Consider the following 23,005-nt stretch of genomic DNA (forward strand, 5'->3'; position numbering starts at 1 on the left):
CAGCCGTTAGTAGCTCGAGTAGCACTAGTGACCGGGGAGACCAGGATATCCACAGCTAATTCATTGATAAAATAACTCTATTGTCGTTGCAACACTCAACAACATCCTAACACGGGGGTAACCGACAGGAACTGGTTGCAGTGCGATAACCCCGCTCCAGCTGTTGGGATATGGCCAGGCCGGAACAGGTTCTGCTCTTGGAGCCTCAGCACGAACTGAAATTCCGAGGTAAGAGGGGAGGGCCCGGCTTGGACGGGAGGGGGGAGCTGCCTCTGCCAGCAGGCTTAAGAGGGGGGGCTGGCCAGTGTTACGGTAACCAAACCGGGGAGAAGCTACACTACACATTTTGACAATATTGCCCTCGTATGAAAAGAATAAGAACGCTCTAAAAGGACGGCAGGTCAACTGACAGCTCGGCAGCTAGCTAGCAGGTCAGCTAGTTGGATTAGCTTCCGACGGCTAAGCTAGCCAGGCCCTGTCACACATTTCTGCTGCAGCAACTGCCTCTAAAGCGGTTTACACGTTCAAGACACGAAATGTATGTCCACTGGGAAACGGCAATCATAATAAATACGTGACAACATAATATTGCCTTCTTAATGTATAACCTTTCATTGCACATAAGCTGCAACATCCTTAGCAGGTCTAGCTAGCTAACATTAGCTCGCTCTCTGATTGGCTGTCTCGCTCTGTTGGCCAGCCAGCTGTCATTTAATAACTTGACAGCTCACAGGGCGAAATAACTGGGCAACCTCTGCTACTTGATATGTTGTAGCTGCGGGTCATCAACATGCCCACTATCCTTATTGTTTGAGCTTTGCAATCGCTAATGGACATTTTAGTGAAGCTCGGCATTTGGCCGCAACATGTCACGTTGCTTTAGGCCCAAATAATGTTACATAAACACATATGGTACTATTGTATTCGTTCTGCAACAGATTACTGAGATCGTGCCACAGTTTTAAATAGTGCACCATGTACTCTGGAGTAAGATGCTAAATAGTTTTATACATTTTTTTAATTGTTCAAGTGACAGTTAGCCTCAATATACAGTCACACTTTTACTCTAATCATTTGTGAGGTTTGGAGATATAACAGCTGTAGGTCTACCAAATGCAATGTGGCCAGTGGTGTTTGGTTTATGTTGCTCAAAGCACCCCAAAAATTACACTTAAAAGAACCAGCAGCACCAGAAAATATATACCACTGTTTACCTTAAAAGACACAGAGTTTCATTGCAGTGGGATGAGCTTTGGCAATTCACACCAAAATGTATTAGGTAGATCACACTATGGATAAGATGACAAGTTGGTTATGCTGTGTTTTTATGTGAGCTGTCAGTTTAAAGTAACATATTGCTGAGCATCTAGTGCTCAAATGTGCAGCTAAGGTATTTCCTTACTAACTTGTGTTATTTACTACAATTGCAATGTAATGGCGCATTATACATCAACAAGTTATAGTGTTGTTGCTTGAGCCTCCTGTGTGTTGCAGATAGTAGTGAAGTGTCTGAGTTGTATCAGGTTCACAATGTCAGATGCCTCTGTATTCAAAGCGTTATCAGTTTGTTTGTCAAGTTTGTTTGTCGTCAGTTTAACCTGACTATAGGTCTGTTTAATCAGTGAGCATGTAAGAATAAGGACGATGTGGAATTGACTCAAAATTATGTTCATCCTAATAAAGGAACTTGTGGCTCATGTGTAGATTTGAAATTGTTTTTGAGGGGATAAGATACATCAGGCATTGGCTATACATACTTATTGATAGTATAAATTCGTTCTGGTCTTTTCATTTTGGTCTTTTCATGGGATTTGTTAACAGTAAGAAAAAAAAGAATATCGCCAGCTTTATCCTTTAATTTTATCAGAAAGAAGTATGTTACACAGATGTATATCAAGTGCCTAATCAGATGTGTAGATGCATGAGTGTTAACCAGACGGACAGAACTATGTGCTTTCTCAGTGTACTAGACAATACCTCAAATCACATGCTAATGCTCAGGCCCCAAGTAATATGAAGGCACGCAGTGTGAAACTTCAGGAAGTAGAGAGGAGGTCTCTAAGTAGCTACTTGTTAGCTCTGGGCTCACACCAACAGTGGGCCAAATGGTGTTAATGGTTAGGGACGGGACATTTTCATTTTTATTAATTTGAATCTTCATCAGGGTTAAAAAATCTTTATAAAAAAACTCCCTGCTCCTCACTTTTTATCTGCTACTTAGAAAACCTAACCTTGAAAGATGACAGCCTCAAATATCAGCTCTTCATAATAGTTTTTAACTGCCATTTGTGGTTTTCGTGAGTTGGATGCTATCCCGAGAAACTTTCAGGAAGTAGTAGATCAGGTGTACAGTAGTCGGTGGCGTGAGTCCCTTTCATTAAAAGCCTTTAGAAGTCAAGCCAAGCCTGTGAGGGTCTGAATTTCCTCTCTGTCTTTGCTCAAAGGGGAAGGGAAGTGTCAGTTGCCCTGGATGTTTGCAGAGCTGAAACTTTATCTTGAATCTGGTGTATGTGCTAATTCTGAAATAGCTGTTTTCACGCACAGTGAGTGTCTCTCTCAACTGGTTTTTCTCACCATAATAGCTACTGTAGTGGCCTAATTTGTTTTTTTGTTTTGAAGGCTATACCTGATTAGAAAACTTGGCCAAGCTGAATTTTGGGGTTTGTAATTTTAGTGCCATAAAATCACAAGTTAAAATGTTATTTGGATAAGAAGTTTTTCAACAAACGCTGGGTTTACTACTAACACATTTAAGAAAACTTTTCATGAGTTGTGATTTTTCTAGGAACATTTTCACCAGCAGCTTGAAAAACATCACCAGACCATCAATGTCCCAAAACCAAAATCAACCAATATAGATGTCTACTGATATATTGGCAGGTCACTAACTGTGATGTGTGTGATATGAACAGATCTTAATATGCAGCAGCAAAGTGACATTGGCTGAAAATAAATTTCTTTCATGGACATAGAAACATTTATTAATAATATTTGTTTAATATGGTTTTTTAACGATACTGTAAAGCTCCAAAATGAAACTTAGTTTCCGTAAGTCTGACTGCTGTAAAGTGTGTGGTATTGGCACTGTATCCGTCTAAGTTTGGGAAGTCATACATTCATTCGTCATTGCTCCTCACTTGACTATGAATTAGCTCTGCTCTCACTAGAGGTACTGGAAAAACACAGGAGTGACTAACGGTTGCCAGTTAGCTATCTGGATGCATTTCGCTGTGCAGTTTCTGGAGTGTCCTGTCAATGAAGAAACTGTTGCCAGAAATAACAGGAATAAATTAATGTTGAAACACTGTGGTTTTGTGTGGGAGGAGTAAAGTAATACATAGAATGAGATTTGTAGGAATTAAACTGGGGATACCAGTGAGCGTGCACCCCCAACAATATGTGTAATGGGCCGATAATATCAAAGAAGACTCATTAGACGCTGAGCTTCTTCCAGGGTCAGTGCATTAGCCAGATTAGGTTTTCACGTTTTGGTACTTACTGTACTCATGCAAGAGCTCTCATATCCAACAGATTTTACTTTTCTGTTAATGTCATTACCACTAAAGTTAAAAGAAAACCTTACACCAAAGTGGAAATTCAATCACTTCATTCGTCATTTTAAGATGAATCAAAGTGTTACGCGCTGCTTGCTCTTGTGGCGGGTATTGAATGCGAGTGCAATAACTATACTTAGGAATCTGTCTGGTACCTCTGGACCTCTGAATCGCTGCCCACATCCTATATATTTTTTTTCAACAATTCAAATAGATCTGGTGTTGTGCCCATTGACTCATTGCCAGGTTGGAAAAAAACAACGAGCCAATCAGATTAAGAATGGGGACGTCATCTTTCTGTGCCAGAGCCAGAAAAGGAAAAACAGAAAAATATGCCCCAAAATAGAGACATCAGTTATTGCTGATTAGTTAGAGCAAAATAACACTTCCTACCAAACAGAAAACGGCTAACATTAACTCAATAATCAGACTGGATAATGAAGTGAAAAGAAATGGCATTTCATTCTGATTATTAGGCTAATCTGAATCCACCTTTCTTAAAAATTGCCACTAATCACAAACATTATGGGACTGGTTCATTCAATGTTACCAATATATTACCTTCTATTTTACCTTCTCACCTTCAATATTACCTTCTCATTTGATGTTTACAGGTAACAGAAGTTAACGCATGTTTGCTGTTGATATCAAGAATATGTTGTTGCAAAGCAATCTGATATAGAAAAATAACAGAGGTGCCTTCCGTATTATCTAAGATATAAGATTTCCACAATGCAAAATAAGAGTTCCCTCCACTGGGTCAGTTTCTTCCCTGTATCAAGATACCTCACATGATCACTGTAACAATATGGACACTAAAATGTATAAAGGGGAGGTTATTATTAACTCGTGACAAATAATTTAGCCAATCAAGAATATTTACTGAAGATTGAGCTGCTTTGCAAGCTAGCTAACACATTAGCTACCATTAGTCCTGTTCCCACCCAGAGTCTCATTATTTTCTCATGATTCCTGAACATGCATTTATCAAATGAATCGTCATGTGATGATAATGTACAGTTGCCTAATTAAAAAGTATAGCTGAGGCTAAAGGATTCAGGGGTTTTCAGAGTTGTGTTCACAAACCCACCAGAAGTCATTGGCTGATATCTCCTCTCGTTTTTTGTAGTAAACGACCATTTCTGGTTTAACTTTTACAAATATCAAATTATAGACATCATCAAAACTGGGCCCTATACAGTACATTACCAACAAATATAAATATATTTGTCTTGTATTGTCTAAACGGCGTGATTTCACACAGCTTTTGTGTTATTCCGAAGGCTCTCCTAGCTTTAGCCTCCTTCATGTTGTCATTCCTCTTTACTCCCTCAACATCAGACATTATTGAAGGTCAAGGTAATGCTTGACCGTATATCACCATTTGATAACCAATAGAAATGATTAGACACTAACAGGACGTAGCTGCTGTCCACTGAGGCTTTTTAAAGAGGTTAAGACCAGAGAGGAAAATGTGTCAAAACATAGACATTTGCAGGTTTGGGAAAGAATTAAACAAAATAAAATTAGCCACTATACTTGACAGTTAGAATACAAGTAGTTGATATATGTGCAAGAAAGAACAGGAACAAATCACCTTTTTAAAATGAACTTAAAAAGTTAGTGACTTGCCCTATAAAAATACAATGATAATCTAGTGACGCAGTCTGGGTGGAAAACTCACTTAACCTTCACTCACCTTTTAGATCTGGCACAGTGTTATTTTACTGTGGCTTTTGTTGTAAGGGTTTTTTGCTTCATTGACAAATCTGTGCAGCTTAATGCATCTGGTCTTGTGCGAGCCTAAGAGAGATGTGGTCTGCATCCACAATGATAGCTGTAATTAGGTGAAGCCAAACTGCATCAGCTACTCTGATCATGGTAGTGCAGTAGTAGAAGCCTGTGATTTATTGATTTGTACATACAGTGTACTCCTTGGAGGCTTCAGTAAAGTGATACTAGTATTGTTTTTCTTAATCAAGAGGACTGACTAGACATCAGTAGTCAACATGAGTCTGGAAAGTAATGTTAAAAGAAAAAGAAAAAACAGATGGCTTAGTTTGCATCCTGACTTATTTACAATCCAGTTCTCACCAGGATGTGTTACTTATGTGAGAAACAGACTGGAATAATTTATCTTGAGGACAATTTCCAGTCAAACGTGTTAAAAACCTGCATTAGTTGAATTGGCAGTAAAACTCTGTTTATCTAAATGTCAGGTCAAATAAAGAAAATGTGCAGCAGAAGGTCCAAATTGTGGGCAGTATATTGTTTTTTTTTGTAATTACAGTCACATCCAGTTAAGCTGTGAGAGACCACATTTAGTTGTGTTACCATACATGTCACATATTTTTAATAGGCTTTACCCACTGGTATTTCAGTCATCTCATTTACTTAAACATTCCCATGGTTTGAAGAAGCTCACATTAGCCTGTTTATGCTGTGTATACACATAACATTAATAATATAAAATCAGTGTTATATTTGGCAGAATTTCCTGAAATGTGGTTCTCTGTTGTAACAAAGCGTTTGAATATTAATGGCACCATTATATACATAATAATAATTACAATTTTCCACACATCAACTGAAATAAATGCAGCTCCCACTCTACTTTCTAAGACGTAATGTTTAAAATATTTTATATAAAGAGCTGTGTCTGCCCGAGCTTGGTTGTTTATTTTTCTGTTTGTATTCAAACTGGTGCTTTTTCTGCAGCAGCAGATGATGGATTTTGCATTTTGATTTATTTTGATCATTTTGCATTGATTAAGTCACTTTCTAACGGCTCAGCTCACACACATTACAAGCTTCTTTGACTTTGTATGCCAGTGGCAGTTTTATTCTCCATCAGTTGGTGTACATGTGTCATTTTCCCCATCCATTTGGCAAACATTCAAACAAACTAACTGACAAATAGTATTTCAAAATGAATTTGTGGTGAGTGAGATCATAACTCCTACAGTCTTTGGCCAACATCAAAATTAAATTGGATCTCCGTCCAGTTTTAATTGATTCTTCTGTTGAAGTTAAGATTGCATTTTGTCAAAGAGAACTAAAAGATGTTTTCCTGAAGTACCCAAAGACAGTCTTGTCATAAACAGAGGTTTTAAGTGTCCATCTTATTTTCCCTCTTCACAGGTCCATTCTCAGACGTGGTCACCACAAATCTCAAGCTCTCCAACCCTACAGACAGGAATGTGTGTTTCAAGGTGAAGACGACGGCACCGCGCCGGTACTGTGTGCGGCCAAACAGTGGAATCATCGATGCAGGCACCTCAATCAATGTCTCAGGTAATGATCGAGGAGGTGGGACTGAGTAAAGTTGCCTGCAAGTTAACTTTATTCACTCACTTATTTACTTATAGGCTACTAACATGCAGCTGCTACCGCGACTAAAATTTGTTGATCACCAGAAAATTAATTTGACTGTTCATCAATCAAGTATCAAGTTGTAGTATCAAGTATCAAGTAACATTTGCTGGTTACTGCTTGATTTTTTTTACTGTTGGCAGACAAAGTGAGCAACTTGAAGGTATCATTTCTGGTAAAATGAGATCTGATTTTGTATAGACTTGATTGATATTGAAAATTATAATTAGTTGTAGCCCCAGTCACTACAACAGTGACTTCTTAGACTATCTAAATATCTTTCCCTTGTATCTTGATTTACTAAGCATCTGTGAGAATGACTCAATGTAAGGAAGGAAAAAATATTATCTCTCTAGTATCCTAAATGGGTTTGCTCTTTTTACATGAACACACGCTACTCCTCTCCCGTTACCCAGTATTCCCTCCGTCCTCTCGCTCCAGTCCCTCCTGGTAGGCCTCATTCCCAGTCTTGCACTTTGAGGGAGACAGGTACAGGCTAGTGTTTCCACACTGTGCCACCTCTGCCATTTACAGCCACAGACTAATTTTACAACCTCCGCTATCTGGTGTCAACAACTGCAAACTGTGTCACTGGGTCCCGCAGTCAGCAGTGGGTGAAAAATCAGAGCAGTCCTCTCTGTCAGTTGCCATCATTTTTCATCTTTATTAGGCTGAGAAAGGTCACAGGTTTGAGTCCCAAAAGGAGACTGGTTATAGTCACTATAGGCAAACTAGGCATGGTCTGTAAGCTCTTTCTGTCCAATCTGTCTCAGAAAGCAGTGTACTTAACAGGATACTGAGGGATTGTGGGTTCTTATTGTGCATGCATTGTGTGCTTTTAAATTCAACACACATTAAGGTGTTTATTACAGGTTTATTAAAGGCCCTGCACACCCATGGTAATGATGATTTCACCACTCTTCTCAGGAGTGTGCGGGTGTGTACAGTACTGCTTTGTTGCACCTAATAGGGCGATACAAAATACACCTTTATCAGTGGGTGTGCTCCGAACCCTGTGCCGGTTGGGTGTGGTTTCCACTCCATTACAATTCGGCACATGCTGCTTATGCCATCTAGAATCACGGGCTCTCTGTGGCACATTAACAAAATACCACGTTTACCAACAGCATCATAAACAATATAGGCTTATAAACACATATTTCACATGGCTTGTTATAGCTGAATCCAAATGATAATGATAGTGTACTGTCTTTACTGTCAAAAGATGAAATTAAAGTTTACTACAGTATCTCTACAACACGTTGCCGTTGATGATGATACAGATTCGATGCCACACCTTCCCCCTGCAGTCCGTTTAACTGGGTTTCCTCGATCTTGCTGCTACATAAATAGTGGAGCAAAGCCATGTTTGTTTGACCACCTTCAATCTGAGCAGAGGTCTGATCAGCCAAAATAACTGAAAACACCTGTGAGGGCATGCAGAGCCTTCAAATCATAACATGTGACTTGCATAAGAACTGGTCGCTGTACTGAATAAATAATCTGATGTAGGAATAAATATCTGCTGACTTTTGTTATGGTAATATTACAATATAGCTCAAAGGTACCCTGTGGAGTTTCTGGCCACTAATTTGATGCACATGGGTGACGTCATAAACATGGACAATGCAGGTTTCAAAATGCCTTTAAAGGCAAAAGTATTGAGTGCATAGGATCTGTAACTTGCTGCAGTCCAGTTTGTCTCATATTACTGGCCTGTGATTGTTAACAAAGCAGCACAAAAGCTACATCGACATTCACTTGCATCGGGGCAAAAGGGAGCAGTCTGCCACAGGATACCTACAAACCCGAGATGTGTCATTTGCTGGCTTAGCTGAGGATTCACACAGCGCTTTTGAAGCTCAACCCAGCTGTAACTGTATATGTTCGATGTAGCCGTGACCACAGGAATGTTGCTGAGCTTGATTGGTGTTATGTAGCAGCATCCAGTGGAAAAATATGTAGCGAGAGTGTTTCAAAAATGTGTCCACAAATATTGAGCTTCTCCTGGGAATATGTCAGACGAGCTTCTGACATATTCTCGGCACATGTTATCATTTCAAGGGAGGCAGAAAGCAAAATAACACACCACAATAAAAAATAACAATTATTTTATTGCAGTTTCATTAGCTTGCCCTTTCACTCATTTCTAGTTTGCCTTTGTCTTCATTGACGTCATTATTCATAAAACCTTTCTGCTAATATGCTACACAAGCGGTCTGTTCCAATGTTTAAAAGCAATGTTTGCTTTTTTACACAACAACTAGATTTCTAAAGCAGAACTTGACCTCTAAAACCTCTTTCATTCATAGTTCCTGGTAAATTACTGGGATAACCTTTCAGGTACCTCTAGTGACTTTCACTATTACACATTTTCACACATGCCATGGTAATGCTGGAATAGATGGGGCAAGGGTCAGTTCAGCAGATGGCGGTAATGCAACACTTATGGATGCCAACCGCCATAAAACTCAACAGAAGAAGAAGATGTCTCTTATTATTTTACGGAACATGGCTGGCGAGGAGCTGTTTTTGTCCGGTAGATGTATTTAATATTCAATAAATCAGGCATTGGCAAGGCAACCATAAACAAGTCGCGGATTCAAATACGTCATCAGCGGAGTCTTGTGATTGGTTCACATGCTCCACATGAAATCGTCTCTCGTCAGACGGACGTAAACCTTTACGCGCTTGATAGACTGCTTGTGTGAAATGGGTGGTAGCTGATTCCTGCAAAAGTGAGGTGGATTGAATGCTGTTGACCCGTGGGTTATTTCCCACCCTGAATTAGGTTTGCTGATGTATAGTCAGTACTTTTTTCCTTTTGAATTATATTGAATTAGATGGACCCAGGAGAGCACAATCAGAAGTGTGAGATCCTGCTACCCTGGGAAGCCTGAATATGAATAAGTTTTGTGAGAGTTAGCTCTTACATCTGGTGAGTTTTCCCTCCAGGCTTCTATCTCGACAACTCTGGTTGACTTCCCTCTCTTCCTCACTCCCACGCTATATTGTCTCGGCAGGTTTGCTGATCTTTGACCAGGTTTTTGTGTTGAGTAATACTGAACAAAGTAGACTGGGAGCACCCTTTTACATGTGAGGCATCTCTGAATTGGTGTGAAAAGGTTACTGTTATAGATAGGGGTGTAACAATGAGCCCTATGGTATCATGTGTCACATCACATCTCGCATCGTGTCGTAACGTTCAAAGTGAATGCACCTCGTATCTTGTTCTGAATTTGTTGATCAGTGCATTATCTTTTGTTTACAATACTTGTTTCTTTGTTTTTGTTGTATTGTCAAACACATATTTTGTTTTCTGCTATGCTGCTGAGAATCTACATTAAATGGGTCAGGGAAATGCTGAATTCTTAAGTTTTATACTTTTATTGAAACTAAGTGACATAACACTTTGAAAGGCACATCTCAGGCTCTGGTTATTTTTCCTGTATTGGGAATTGCGACACCACTGTTTTGTATGGAATTAGGCCTAAGTCATGAATTTTGTCAATCATTACACCTAAAACTATAGAAAAGGGTTAGCTGCTGAAACAATTAATTACAACAATTACTTAATTAATCAGTTAGTCGATTGAGAGAGAAATAACCTGCAACTATTTTGATTATAGTTTAATCAAGTCATTTTTCAAGCAAAAAATGCCAAAACCTTCTGTGCTTCTAGCTTATTGAATGAGGTGTTTTGCTGTTTTTCTTTGTTTTTATATCATTGCAAATGGAATATCTTCAGGTTTTATACTGTTGGTCGGGCAAAACAAGACATTTATAGCATTTTTTACTATTTTACTACATTTCATAGACCAAGCAACCAACCAATTGTTTAACCGATAAAACAGCAGATTTTGTTTTAATTAGTTGAAAATGAAAATGATCTGTAGTTGCAGCCCTACTATAGAGAATCTTATGCAGACCATGTAATAATTATATTCCGTATGTGTGGTCATTATGAAGGAACAGGAACCATGGGTGAACCTCTGTAAACACTTCAAGGTAAATAGTTAGTGGAAATCTGTTGTGAGCATCTTGTCTCACGGGACATAATTAATTAGTGGCAGGAAAGGAAAGTTTTCTTGCCTCCCTCCCTCACCCCTCTAATGGTTCCATTCATCATCAACAAGCAGGCAGGCGATTACCATCCTGCTTGACCGTGTTGACTACAATTAGCCTCTGTGAGTTTTATAAATGATCGCCCAGTGTGAAGTAGGAATACTAAATGATGCCATGCAGAAGTAGTTTTTTTTGTCAATGTGTGTTCAAAGGCTGTAGATCAAAAATGGTTTAAATCACTTTTTCCCTTGCTGTGGCTGTGTTTTTGTCTCTCAGGCTTTTGCTCAGGACCTTTTTTATGTTATTCACTGTTGCTCAAAGAACTTGCATGCTTTCCTGCCTCCATTCTCTAGTATTGTCCCCTTGGACATAAGGTAGATGGCCGTGCAAATTGGGTCTGACTCAAACAGGACGTTCTCAATCTGTTCATGCCGTCTGTTTCTGGTTTGCGATATTGAACTGCCCTGATTGCTGTAATGGTGCACTACATCTCTGAGGTTTTCCACTCTGGGGAGAATTGGCATGTGCCATATATGAAAACCATCCTGTTAGCTACACCGGCTTTGAAATTAGGAGGTCATTTGTTTCTAATGAAAGCCAACGAATCACACAGGCATTGTAGACATAGTTGGTACTGATGTCAAAATATGCCTTTCAATTACACCCTGATTTAAAAACTGAAGTCAAAGGAGAAAAAGATCACCAATCAATAGCCATTTTCATCCCCTCTGCACATAAGAAAGTGATCATTGTAAATCATCGTTACAGCTTTAAAATACCGTCTCCGTCATTGGAATGACATCAAATAACACACCACTGACTGTGGCGATGGGTTAAAGTAGTATTCCAACCCCACACCTGCTTTTTGTTAAAGCGATATGTAATGTTAAGAAAGAAAAAGACCGGGTTGGAAGCTGTTAGAAAGATTACCCCCCGGGGTATTTGTAGATCCGTCAGTGTTTCGCCGTCATGGTAACATGAATTTAGAAATAAATCGTCTCCACCACTTTTTCCAAGCAGCAGGGACAAGCCCAGAGCCTTGAAGACGTGGAGGCCTTAGTTTACTGTTTGACAAATACATGAGTATTTGATACTCACTAATTCCTCTTTAATCCGAGGAGCGAACACAGAGGAAGGGAGAGAGACGGAAAGTTGATGAAAAGAGGCTAAATCGCTGGAGTTCCAAAAGAGTTTGCTTCGTATTTCGGATGGCTGATTTTTACCCACAGATCATATTGTGTTCCTGTCTGTCTGCAGCAGTTTGAAGGATTCCAACGAGACACTTTGTCTGATATTTATATATATTTCCTGAGTCTCCTGACAATGGGAAGTGAGGATGAGGTAAAATAATAAAACTGAGAGTCCTAACAAACCAAAGTGGCTTTAACAATCACGTGGGGACTTCCTGTTCACACGGTGGGCACTGGGGTGCAATCTTTGTCACTTATCAGCCCCATTTCTCTCCGGTTCAAAAGAAATTTGATTTTTAGTAGAGGTTGAATTTCACAATTAAGTATATAGTTTCTTACAAGATTCACATTATTACAGTCTTTCTATGCGTCCATACCTTTATCTGTGAACTGTGCAACCAAAGAGGGATTTTCTCCTCAAAAATGTTCACAAAAGAGTAAAGATAAGAGAAAAACCAGAAGAAAATTAACACAAATTCATGTAGCAGAACAATATTTTTCTTCTTTCCAGTCCCGTTAATTATCTCTTGACTCTGCAGTTATCTTGTGAGTTCTTGGAGTGTTCCCAACCCCATAACTACCATCCTAATTTGTTTTAACAGTCCTACAGAGCTTACAGTTTTGCTATGATTTTACAGAATTGTTTTAACATTTCTTGTCATAGAGGGTGAGAGAAAACATCTGAAATCTTTACCTGATATTTTCCTTCCTATGCTAACACTGACTGTCATTTTGTATTTCAGTTATGCTGCAGCCTTTTGACTATGACCCCAATGAGAAGAGCAAACACAAGTTCATGGTGCAGTCCCTGCTAGCACCTCCTGACATGACTGACATGGAGGGAGTGGTGAGTGTGTCTCCTTCTTAAAATCAGCTTTCACCAGCAGTATGTGTTTAGCTGCACCAGTGTTTGCAAATGCTTTAAAACAAAAATGCTTTGCACACAGATTTAACACCATCATTCATACAGCAGTCACTGTGATCAACTCTGCCCTTAATAGGACAGGAAATACATCCACTGAATTTAACTGTAAGGAAAGAGGCAGTCGGTCGGCAAACTCCCAGCCTGGATGAGAGGCTGTGTCGCAGTGCTGACACACAGTAATAAAAAAACACAATGAGCACAGTTTAGTCGTAACAGTGTGTGTGGTCTCAAAGTCGTCTTTGCGATCACTGCGGTCAACATATGTACAGTAAATCATTAACATGCCAACAAGTGTTTTGAGAATTTGGCTCATATAAAAATACATGCAGACACACATAATCATCCTGAACGACGGTTACAAAAGAGACACTGAGGCAGATTTTTTGAGGAGGGGTTGTAGGAAGAGCACAACAGAGATAGACTGCAGTCCTCCTGGTGCTAAATTTCTGTCCATTGTTGTTTCACACCACAAATGTGGAGTCAGGTAACAATGGACAGAGCAGATCTCCTTGACAACAGTCCAGCTGTTGATGAAAATGTTAAAAATGCATGTTGACTAAGAACACAACCAGAATCAGAAATACTTTATTGATCCCCGGGTGGAAATTGTACAGTACCGGTGCTCCCATTCAAGATTAGAAAGCAGTATAAATTTAGAAATAAAAGTATGTACAAAATATACATAATATACTCTTTTGCCTGACCAGTATGTCATGGAGAGGATGTGAGGCATTGTCCAAGATGACCCGCAGCTTGGACAGCATCCTCCTCTCTGACATCACCGTCAGAGAGTCCACCTCCACCCCCACAACGTCACTGGCCTTGAGGATCAGTTTATTGAGTCTGTTGGAGTCCGCCACCCTCAGCCTGCTGCCCCAGCATGCAGCAGCATAGAGGATAGCACTGGCCACCACAGACTCATAGAACATCCTCAGCATAGTCCGGCAGATGTTGAAGACCTCAGCCGCCTCAGAAAATAGAGACGGCTCTGGCCCTTCTTGTAGAGGGCATTAGTATTCTTTACCCAGTCCAGTTTATTGTCAATGTGAACTCCCAGGTACTTGTAATCCTCTACAATGTCCACACTGACCCCCTGGATGAAAAGAGGGGTCATCGGCACCTTGGTCCTCCTCAGATCCACAGTCAGCTCCTTTGTCTTTGTCACGTTGAGCTGCAGGTGGTTTAGCTCGCACCATGTGGCAAAGTTGTCCACAGCAGCCCTGTACTCCTCCTCATCACCCTTACTGATACATCCAACTATTGCTGAGTCATCAGAAAACTTCTGAAGATGGCAGGTCTCTGTGCAGTAGCTGAAGTCCGTGGTGTAGATGGTGAAGAGGAAGGGAGAGAGGACAGTCCCCTGCAGGGCCCCGATGTTGCTGACCACTCTGTCTGACACACAGTGTTGTAAGCACACATACTGTGGTCTGCCAGTCAGGTAGCTGACAATCCAAACCATTGCCTGAATGAGTATTTACAAAGGAAGAATGGTACTCTCAGATATATTGTTGTACCTGGCAGCTTCAAAATTCATCAACTGTACCAAATATTATATTTTCATGATTGCCAACCATGTGAATGCAAGCCTGTGTATTTTCTTTTCCCTAAACATCGGGTTGCTGACACCCAATTGGAAACACTGGAGGTAAATTTGACTTTGACCACTTGGACAATCTCATAGGCACGGACACTTCCTGAAAGATTCAAACTATGTACTGTAAATGCTAAATGCTAAATCCCACTTCTGATGATGTCAAATACAAAAACAAATATTATAAAACATAAAAAATAAGACATGGGTGATCTAAAATCACATCTATTCATATCTAAGGTGTTTGTCAAACTAAACTTACAATATTCTTGAGTCCAGAATCTAAATGAATGGGTTTCTTAAACTGTTGAGGTGCTTGTAGAGTACATAAAAATGAAGAGTCCAGTTAGGAATACATGTTGGTCATTAAATGATAAAATGCAGTATCGTATTTATTGGAGCTATATGGTGCTAAATCAATCCTCTATCAATGCTGACTCCTAAATCAAGACATTTATTCAAAGGATAGATGCAAATACTTATACATTTCTAAATCATATCATGACCAAGACTCAAAGGACTTTACACAGACGACAAAAATGAGTAAAAGAGACAACAAGAAAGACACCCTAATCTCACTAATTAAGAGTAAAGCACAAAACATGGACAAGTTGTAATCCCTCATCTGTGTGCATCGGTGTTTCTGCTCCTCAGACCCTCAGACAGCAGAAGGGTTATCTGCTTTGAGGAGCCATTATCAGCAGCCCGCCACCTCCTTACACTCCCTTTGTTGCTGTTCCTCTAATGTACTTCAAACCATCCTTCCCTTTGTCTTTAATCTTAACATGCTTATTTAAAATTGTTTACAGAAAACTGCTTAGAAGCCCATCAATCTGACATGCTGTAAACATGTTACGCAGACAAATGTTGATGTTGTTTTGGCTTTTTTTCACAGGCTGTTGCAATGGTCCCTTTTGCCTTGATTTAGATAATACAGTAATAATGTGTTGTTACTTGTTTTCTTCGTTTTTGGTTCTCTGTCTCTCCAGTGGAAGGAGGCTAAGCCAGAAGAGCTGATGGACTCCAAGCTGAGGTGTGTTTTTGAGATGCCAGCGGAGAACGAAAAAACGGTAAGCAGACGATATTGCTCGACTTCTCCCCTCGCCTCAGTCAGTCAGTTTTTGTTGTCACTACAGATTGGATATCAAAGAAACTACAGGCAATGTAGTTCATTTCCTCTTGACATTATTTTCAAAATCACACTAATTGGCCTCAGCAGGGCGCCACAATGTATTTTTAATTGTTGGTTTGGATCATGCTGCTGGTTTTCACCAAACATAACAGAATGATGCCTTTTATTGCTTCTTTCTGTACAGTACAACATTTGTTTGCTTGTTAATATATAAGGACGGGCTGAATTATATATGGAGAGATGACATTTATTGTTGCTTTCCAGAGCTTCACCTCTTTACTGCTCAGCTGTATCTGCCTTCTCTTTCTCCGTCTCTGCCCTGTCTGTCTCTTTTTTCACCTGTCCCATTTCTCTCTCCTTCTCTCTTTCTATCTTGTCTATGCTGTTTCTAAATTGTAAGCATTAATTTCCCTCTTTCTCCATCTTGTCCCACTTTCCTCCACCTCTCTCTCTCTCTCTCTCTCTCTCTCTGCTTCAACCACTCTCATGCATCAGCAGCCCTTCAGAGGGCCACTTTGTTCATTCTCACATGCAGTTTATTATTGTTGTGAGTCCTCTCAGACCCCACACAGCTGTAGAGACATTATCTGGTCATGATATGAGCCGAGTCTACCGGCTTCATGAACACAAGGAGGGAAAAGGACCCGTGGTAGTTGTTTTCAATTCATTATGAGCTGTGCGATACATACACACGGCTGGCTCCCAGTCAGCACTGTGCACCACAGAGTCCGATAGACGGCGATAATGTTGATAGAAAGCAGCTTGATCCACTTATGAAAGGCACCCGTGGGTGAACTCTCCCACAAACATAGAGATAGGCTCTGTGTTCCTGCACGCCTGTGTGTGTGTGTGTGTGTGTGTGTGTGTGTGTGTGTGTGTGTGTGTGTGTGTGTGTGTGTGTGTGTGTGTGTGTGTGTGTGTGTGTGTGTGTGCATACATACAGTATATGAAAGCCTGCAAGTCTTGAAATATAAACATAAAATTGCGCCAGCCAAGTCATTGGTCAGAATTGCCATGGAAACTTTGTAGCAGTAACAGACAACTTATTGCATTATAACTTGTCGCCCTGTAACCCACTTATAGCACGACATGGAGTCCAACAAGATGATGTCGTCCAGCTTGCTGAAGTCAGAGTCCTCTGCACTGCCTCTGAAGTCAATGAGCTCCACCCTTGATGATGGGGAGGTAAAGAAGATCATGGAGGAGTGTAAGAGGCTGCAGATGGAGGCTCAGAGGCTACGGGAAGAAAACAAACAGATCAGGGTGAGTGAGATGACATGAGGACCACAGTCAGTTCATTTTAGTTTTCATTTCATAGTAAAGATACAGGTATCACTGTAGCCTCAGTCTCACAAATACACCCGTTCTGTTTGCGGAGGTGGTTAACTATTGATGGCACAAGTCCAGCTGATTAATGCAAACTTTAAACTAACTTCAAATGAATGTAGATTCTGTTGAGTAAAACATGTCGTGGTGAACTGGTGATAATCAAACTAAATTTTTCCTCAATTGAATAAGTTGCTTGGACATATTTGCATACCGTGAAAGTTACTGCATATAAGTTACTGTGTGAATCATCACATCAAATGGTCATTCAGTACAGGAACAATTATCTTCATTATCAATCAGTCTGCTGATTGATGATCTTAAAATGTAAGAAATTCCCCATAGCCCAGTTTAACATATTGAAATGTGTTTTCTTCGACCAACAGTCCAAAACCCACAGAAGTCCAAGAAAATCACCAAATATTCACACTTTAGATGTTAAAAAGTGAATTTTTGGCATTTCTGTTTTACTCGATTATCAAAATTGTTGCTGGTTAATCGACTAATCGTTTCACCTCTGATACATTCTGTACGTTGAATCTCGCAACACATGGTATAGTTCAAACAACCAATCTAACTTCAGGCTTAAATCAAAGACAGAGAGAAATGAGCAAAGAAAGCCCCCCTCTTCATCTCAATCATCAAAATGATCAGATGACATCACTGAACTCACAGACTCACATTTGAGTTTCTTGATTATTTTATTTGCACTGATTGATGTTCACAATCAAGATAAGCAAATTAAGTGGAAATTTGATTCACACAGATGACGTTGCGGTGTCCTCCACCCTTTGCTGTATTTGAACAGAGACCGTAACTCAAGGTTGAGGTTTTGCGTTAAGAGGAACTGCTCACATCCATAATCAGCGGCAGACCTCAGGGTCCGAAGCCCGTAAAGGCAATTTTGCAAATCAATGAGTATGCCATCAATCACAACCATCAGTGAAGCAAGGTTTAAATTGGATTTTGTTAAGGTTTGGTTGGAAATGAGTCACACACACACATACCACAGACAGCTAAGAGAACCACCACCACCTCCTCCCCTTTAAGTTCTTGCCAGAGGCAGAACGACTGTTGGCTGCTCCTGCGGCTGAGATTAAACTAACAGAGCGCCCCCCCACCCGCTGCTGGGAAATGAAGTGTGTTAAAGCCTGGCGCCTTCTGCAGTCCTCAGGGGATTGGGTCAGATGAAGATTTAAGCAGATCCTATTTCTTTGAGCTAGTAAATAAATACTGTCTTATCTTATTGACTGATTGACCAACTGACCGTCTCTTTTCCACTTGATTTGTTTCACTCTCCCACCACCACCACCACCGATTTCTCAATTATTACTTTTACCCTCCTTACACCTTTTACACACTCATTTTTTTCCCTCCCCTCCTCCCCGTTTCAGGAGGACGACGGTCTGCGGATGAGGAAGAGTAACATGATGTCATCTCAGCACTCTTCAGTTGGCATGAAGAAAGAGGAGGGGTTGAGCGCCCGCACCATGGCCCTCATCGTGCTCTTCTTTGTGGTGGGCGTCATCGTGGGCAAGTTGGTCTTGTAGATGGCAGCGCAGTTCGGTCGGCCCGCAGCATGCTTTCGGGGGATGAAAACAAACACGGGATCTGGGATTTTGGATCAGAAATGCCATATCCGCTGGGTGGGGGGTGGTACTAGTTTTGATTCAGTCTTATTTATGTAAAAAATTTCAAAAGTAATGTATGAGGAAAAAAAAAAAGCAGAAAAAATGATTCATCATCTTATGAACAAACCTACTGTTACAGGTCTTGCCTCTACGTAATCATCACATAATCATTCTGGCCCTCTTCCCAAAGTTTCATGTATACAGATGACTGCTTCTGTGGGTGGGGGGTAACAGAAACGTGATTTAATGCTAGTGATTCAGACCAATGGATTTTCTAACACCGGCGAGGTAGTGTTGGTGCGATTGAGTCAGTTTGCACTTGTGTGAATGTCATTTTAGTGTATTGTTGTTTCTTTTTCTAAATGACGGAGGCCAGAGCCTATGTATGTGTATACGTAATCCCCCCACACTGTACAGTATATCCAGGTGTTCCTTCCAGCTAAATCCCCTTTAAGGAAGGGATTAACCAGAGAGACGATCCACACAGTCGGGGTTACACACAGGGCTATCAAACTAACTCCTCCAATCAGAGGCTTTGTCAAATCGGCTTGTCTTTGATTGTTGAGGAATCTTGATCAGTGTATGAAACACTATACCATAGGTGTTTTCTTTCCTCGTGTCCTTTTTATTTTCACTCTTACCTTACTCCCGTCACCGGTCACTCAGTGCTCACCACATCCCCAGTTGTCAGAGGGGGATGTTTGACTGCATGCGTTCACACCGAATGTTGCATCTGGACTTTTGAATCTAATTTAATTGCTTTTATAATGGTGATAATAATATGTCATTTGGCTGTAGGTTTGCACAACTGCATTTTCTGATTTGTTTTTCTTTCTCTCTTTTTGTGTTTTGTTGCATTTTTATGATTTTAAGTAATTTTTTTTTCGTTTTAAGGGTTGAAGCATTTAAGAATATTGCAGCTACCAGAAATGAGCTCCAGATTTGTAGGATTAGATCATTTCTGTAAATGTTCTCCAGATGAAAGCCTTGCCTTGTGACCTGTTTGGGCAAGTTATTCTCAGGCCAAGATGGAGGTACATATACAGTACATTAACATATATATATATATATATATATATATATATATACACACATACACACACAGAAAGCATACATATAGTGAGAAAACACAAATGGACAGAAGGTGCATGTAGAGGCGAATGGTTTTGTGTTTCCTTGACAGCATCAACAACTCCAAGGTCCTGTTACAGTGTCCTAACAAAGGGAACATGGTCTTTTCCAGCTCCTTTTTGTTTTCTCATATTTTCCTACTGAGCCATACATTTGTTGACACTCTGTTTTGTTTGGGGCAAATGTATGTGAGAGATCAACTGAGTGTTTTAAGCTGCCTGCTCCAGCTCTCCACTGCTGGTGAGTTTGCTGTTTTCTTTTTTCCTTCTTCTTTTCACTCCACTGCAGGCCTGTGTTCAGTTTTTGGTGTTTGTTCAGCATTTATCCGTTGCTTATTAATGTTGTATCCTCACTGCATTTGAAGTCGTGTTCATTTTTTAAATGCACAAAGATTACGAGTGTCTCTCCTTTGATCGTCCTTCTTTTTTTGTTTTTTCTCAAGCGAGAGGGGGGAAAGCTTATAGCCTTTAGGGGACCACATGATGACATTGTACTGTTCCAGAGCTGATGGTTATTTTTTGTCAGAAATAAATAAACAAAAAAAAATACTCTCAAATTGTTTCATCTCCAAATTTGCATGAGGAAAAAAAGAGCGTCATTCTGCTTTGCAATATTTGACGGAAAAAGAGCAGTTGGTCATATTTTTATCCCTCTGTAAGACAAGTACACAGGAGTCTATTCCCCTTTGTTAATCTGAAAGATAAAAATGACAAAATGCCACCATCTTTTCTCCTTTAGTGGAATGGAAGACAATGGATCTGACTGGTGGGGAAGAGATTAAAATTAACATGAGCTTGTGTTTCTACTGTATCTCTATAAAGCTGTTGGGTTGAGGATGACTTGCTGCTTAGAGGGAGGGCAATCCCACCTTGGGTCATCAGACCTGGGTCACATAGTACTTGCAGAAAATTCTTCTTGTTCAGTGAATCCTGGTTGGAGTATTAGAGCATTTTACTTAATGAAACTATTCCAAAGTACCAGGATATACTGTTGATGTGATTAAGAATTTACCACTGCCCTGCTCTGATGCAGTGAACCCCACCAATGTGGTACTCCAAGTAGGATTAAACAAAACAAAAATAATTACATGTAAATACTAACTGATCCAGGCCCGGTTGCAAAACACACTACACTGACCTGTTCTGGAGTCTCTGACCATCACCGTGATCAATGTAAGCAGTCGGCAAACTGTTTTGTATGTATATAAATAAATAAATAAGTCTATCTGAGAAGAAGATTAATATTCCTAGTCAAGTAGTCTCTCTGGTGTATAAAAACAACCCAACCTGGTTGGACTATGTAGCATCTTAATAAATTGAATGAATAAAGCCCCTACTGAACCGTGTGAAGTCATTTCCTGTTATCTACATATATATATATATCACAGAACATGTTTTCAATAAAAGAAAGATGTCTCTAAAAATTGTTGGAGAAAAGTGACATCTCAATTCTGAGCGGAAAAAATTTTGATTGATTGTGATTCTCATTTTGATCACAATCGTGCTGCTCTACTTATAGTTCAGGTCGATTTATGCTTTGAAAGGTGTGATGTACGTGTAGTTAAAGCTATGATCTGTGTGGTCTGGTGATGTGTTTTTCTCCCTTTTCTGAAGCTCACTTCAACCAAATATTACAACGGAGGTTTAGCTCATTTAGTCCAAGAATGAACAAACTATTATGAATAAGAAATACAGAACAGAACTGTTAAAGAGAGAGAAAACTAGAGATGGTCTAATTTTAAAATGTGTGTTCTGCTAATGCTAACACATGAGAGGTGCAAACTGGGGCTACATTCAGCGATGCTCTTGGCTTCCCAATTGCTTTTGCTCATCAGCTGCAATTGAATACAAAAGCTCTGCCATGAAATCAACCCTTTCAAAGTTTATAATGTTCATTCTTTGTAGACATTGTCAGAAGGGGGAACATTAAATTATCTGTTTATTATTGAGGTCATAGTTTTGTCCCTCCTGTTTACACACATGTAACAACACCATCACTAACTAATGATCTCAGTGTTTGCCAGACTGATTAGCAGTGGATAACATTGTAAAGACAGCACACGCCCCATCACAAAAAGAATGATGCCGGCTGTTAAGAGACACCCTCCTCTCACTGCTCTCATCACAGCCAGACCAGCTGCCGCTGACATCTGAAGCCTTGCTGGCTTGTTAGTTGCTACCACTTTGCTTGATTTGGCAGTTCCACAATTTGCAGTGGGATAAGAGTGTTTAAATATATAGCTGCAAGGAAATTAATTACTTCTTGGATTTCTGCTTCTGCAGTTGTGGTGTCCAGTAAAATAAAATTCTGGTGATTCATCCAGTGTTATTGTATCAGTAACAATCAGACGGTGTTTCTGTCCGCACCTCGTGGCAGAGCGGCGTTTGTGTCAGGAACCTCCCGGCGTGCACCTGGGCCCGGTAGCTCCTCAACTGTTTGGCTTGGCCACGGGGAGACACAGCTGCAAACTCAATGGTGGAAACCAACCGATATTAAATTTACATTTCTGAGTTCTGCAGGGAAATAATTCATTTCCAAGGTAAATCACTGAGGAATGTTTCTAAATACTGAAAAGATAAAAATTACCAGAGGTCCTGAGGTTTGCTGCTCACCTGGAGAAGAGGTCAAAGAGGCTGCAAGGGACATGTTGGTCTTGACCGTAAGGTTGCCAGGCAACCAGCAGAGACTCCAGGATGTCACTGCTCCTGGCCAAGAAATAGTCCGGCACAAATCTCCCCCATAAAACCATAACTTGTTCGGATTAAACAAATAAGAGCTTTAGGCTCACTCATTAACACATTATACGGCTGGTTGTTATCTTTGGACAGAGCCATGCTAGCTGTTTCCCCCTCTTTCCAGTCTTTATGCTAGCGTTAAGCTAACCAGCTGCTACTTAGAGCCTTATATTTATTTTTTTGTACAGAAATTAGAGTGGTTTCAGTCTTCTCGTCTAACTCTCAGCAAGAAAGTAAGTATATTTCCCAAAATGTCAAATTATTGCTTTTTTTAAGTGATGAGTATAAACTACAGTGAAAATCCTGCACCTCTGACTATTTGGCCCCATTTCCTTCAGGCCTTTTTTTCAACT

The 23,005-nt window shown here is 40.1% G+C and overlaps 1 protein-coding gene across 1 annotated transcript; it reads left to right on the forward strand.

Moving 5' to 3' along the window:
• Positions 1-21,257, forward strand: LOC139282874 (vesicle-associated membrane protein-associated protein B/C-like). The gene is made up of 6 exons (XM_070902778.1): positions 1-228; positions 6,696-6,848; positions 12,925-13,028; positions 15,687-15,767; positions 16,913-17,092; positions 18,550-21,257. Exons 1-6 carry the CDS (start codon positions 171-173, stop codon positions 18,703-18,705), a joined length of 732 nt encoding a protein of 243 aa, XP_070758879.1. The 5' UTR covers positions 1-170; the 3' UTR covers positions 18,706-21,257.
• Positions 21,258-23,005: the final 1,748 nt, after the last annotated feature.

This window comes from Enoplosus armatus, chromosome 3, assembly GCF_043641665.1.
Source record: "Enoplosus armatus isolate fEnoArm2 chromosome 3, fEnoArm2.hap1, whole genome shotgun sequence".
Lineage (NCBI taxonomy): Eukaryota > Metazoa > Chordata > Actinopteri > Centrarchiformes > Enoplosidae > Enoplosus > Enoplosus armatus.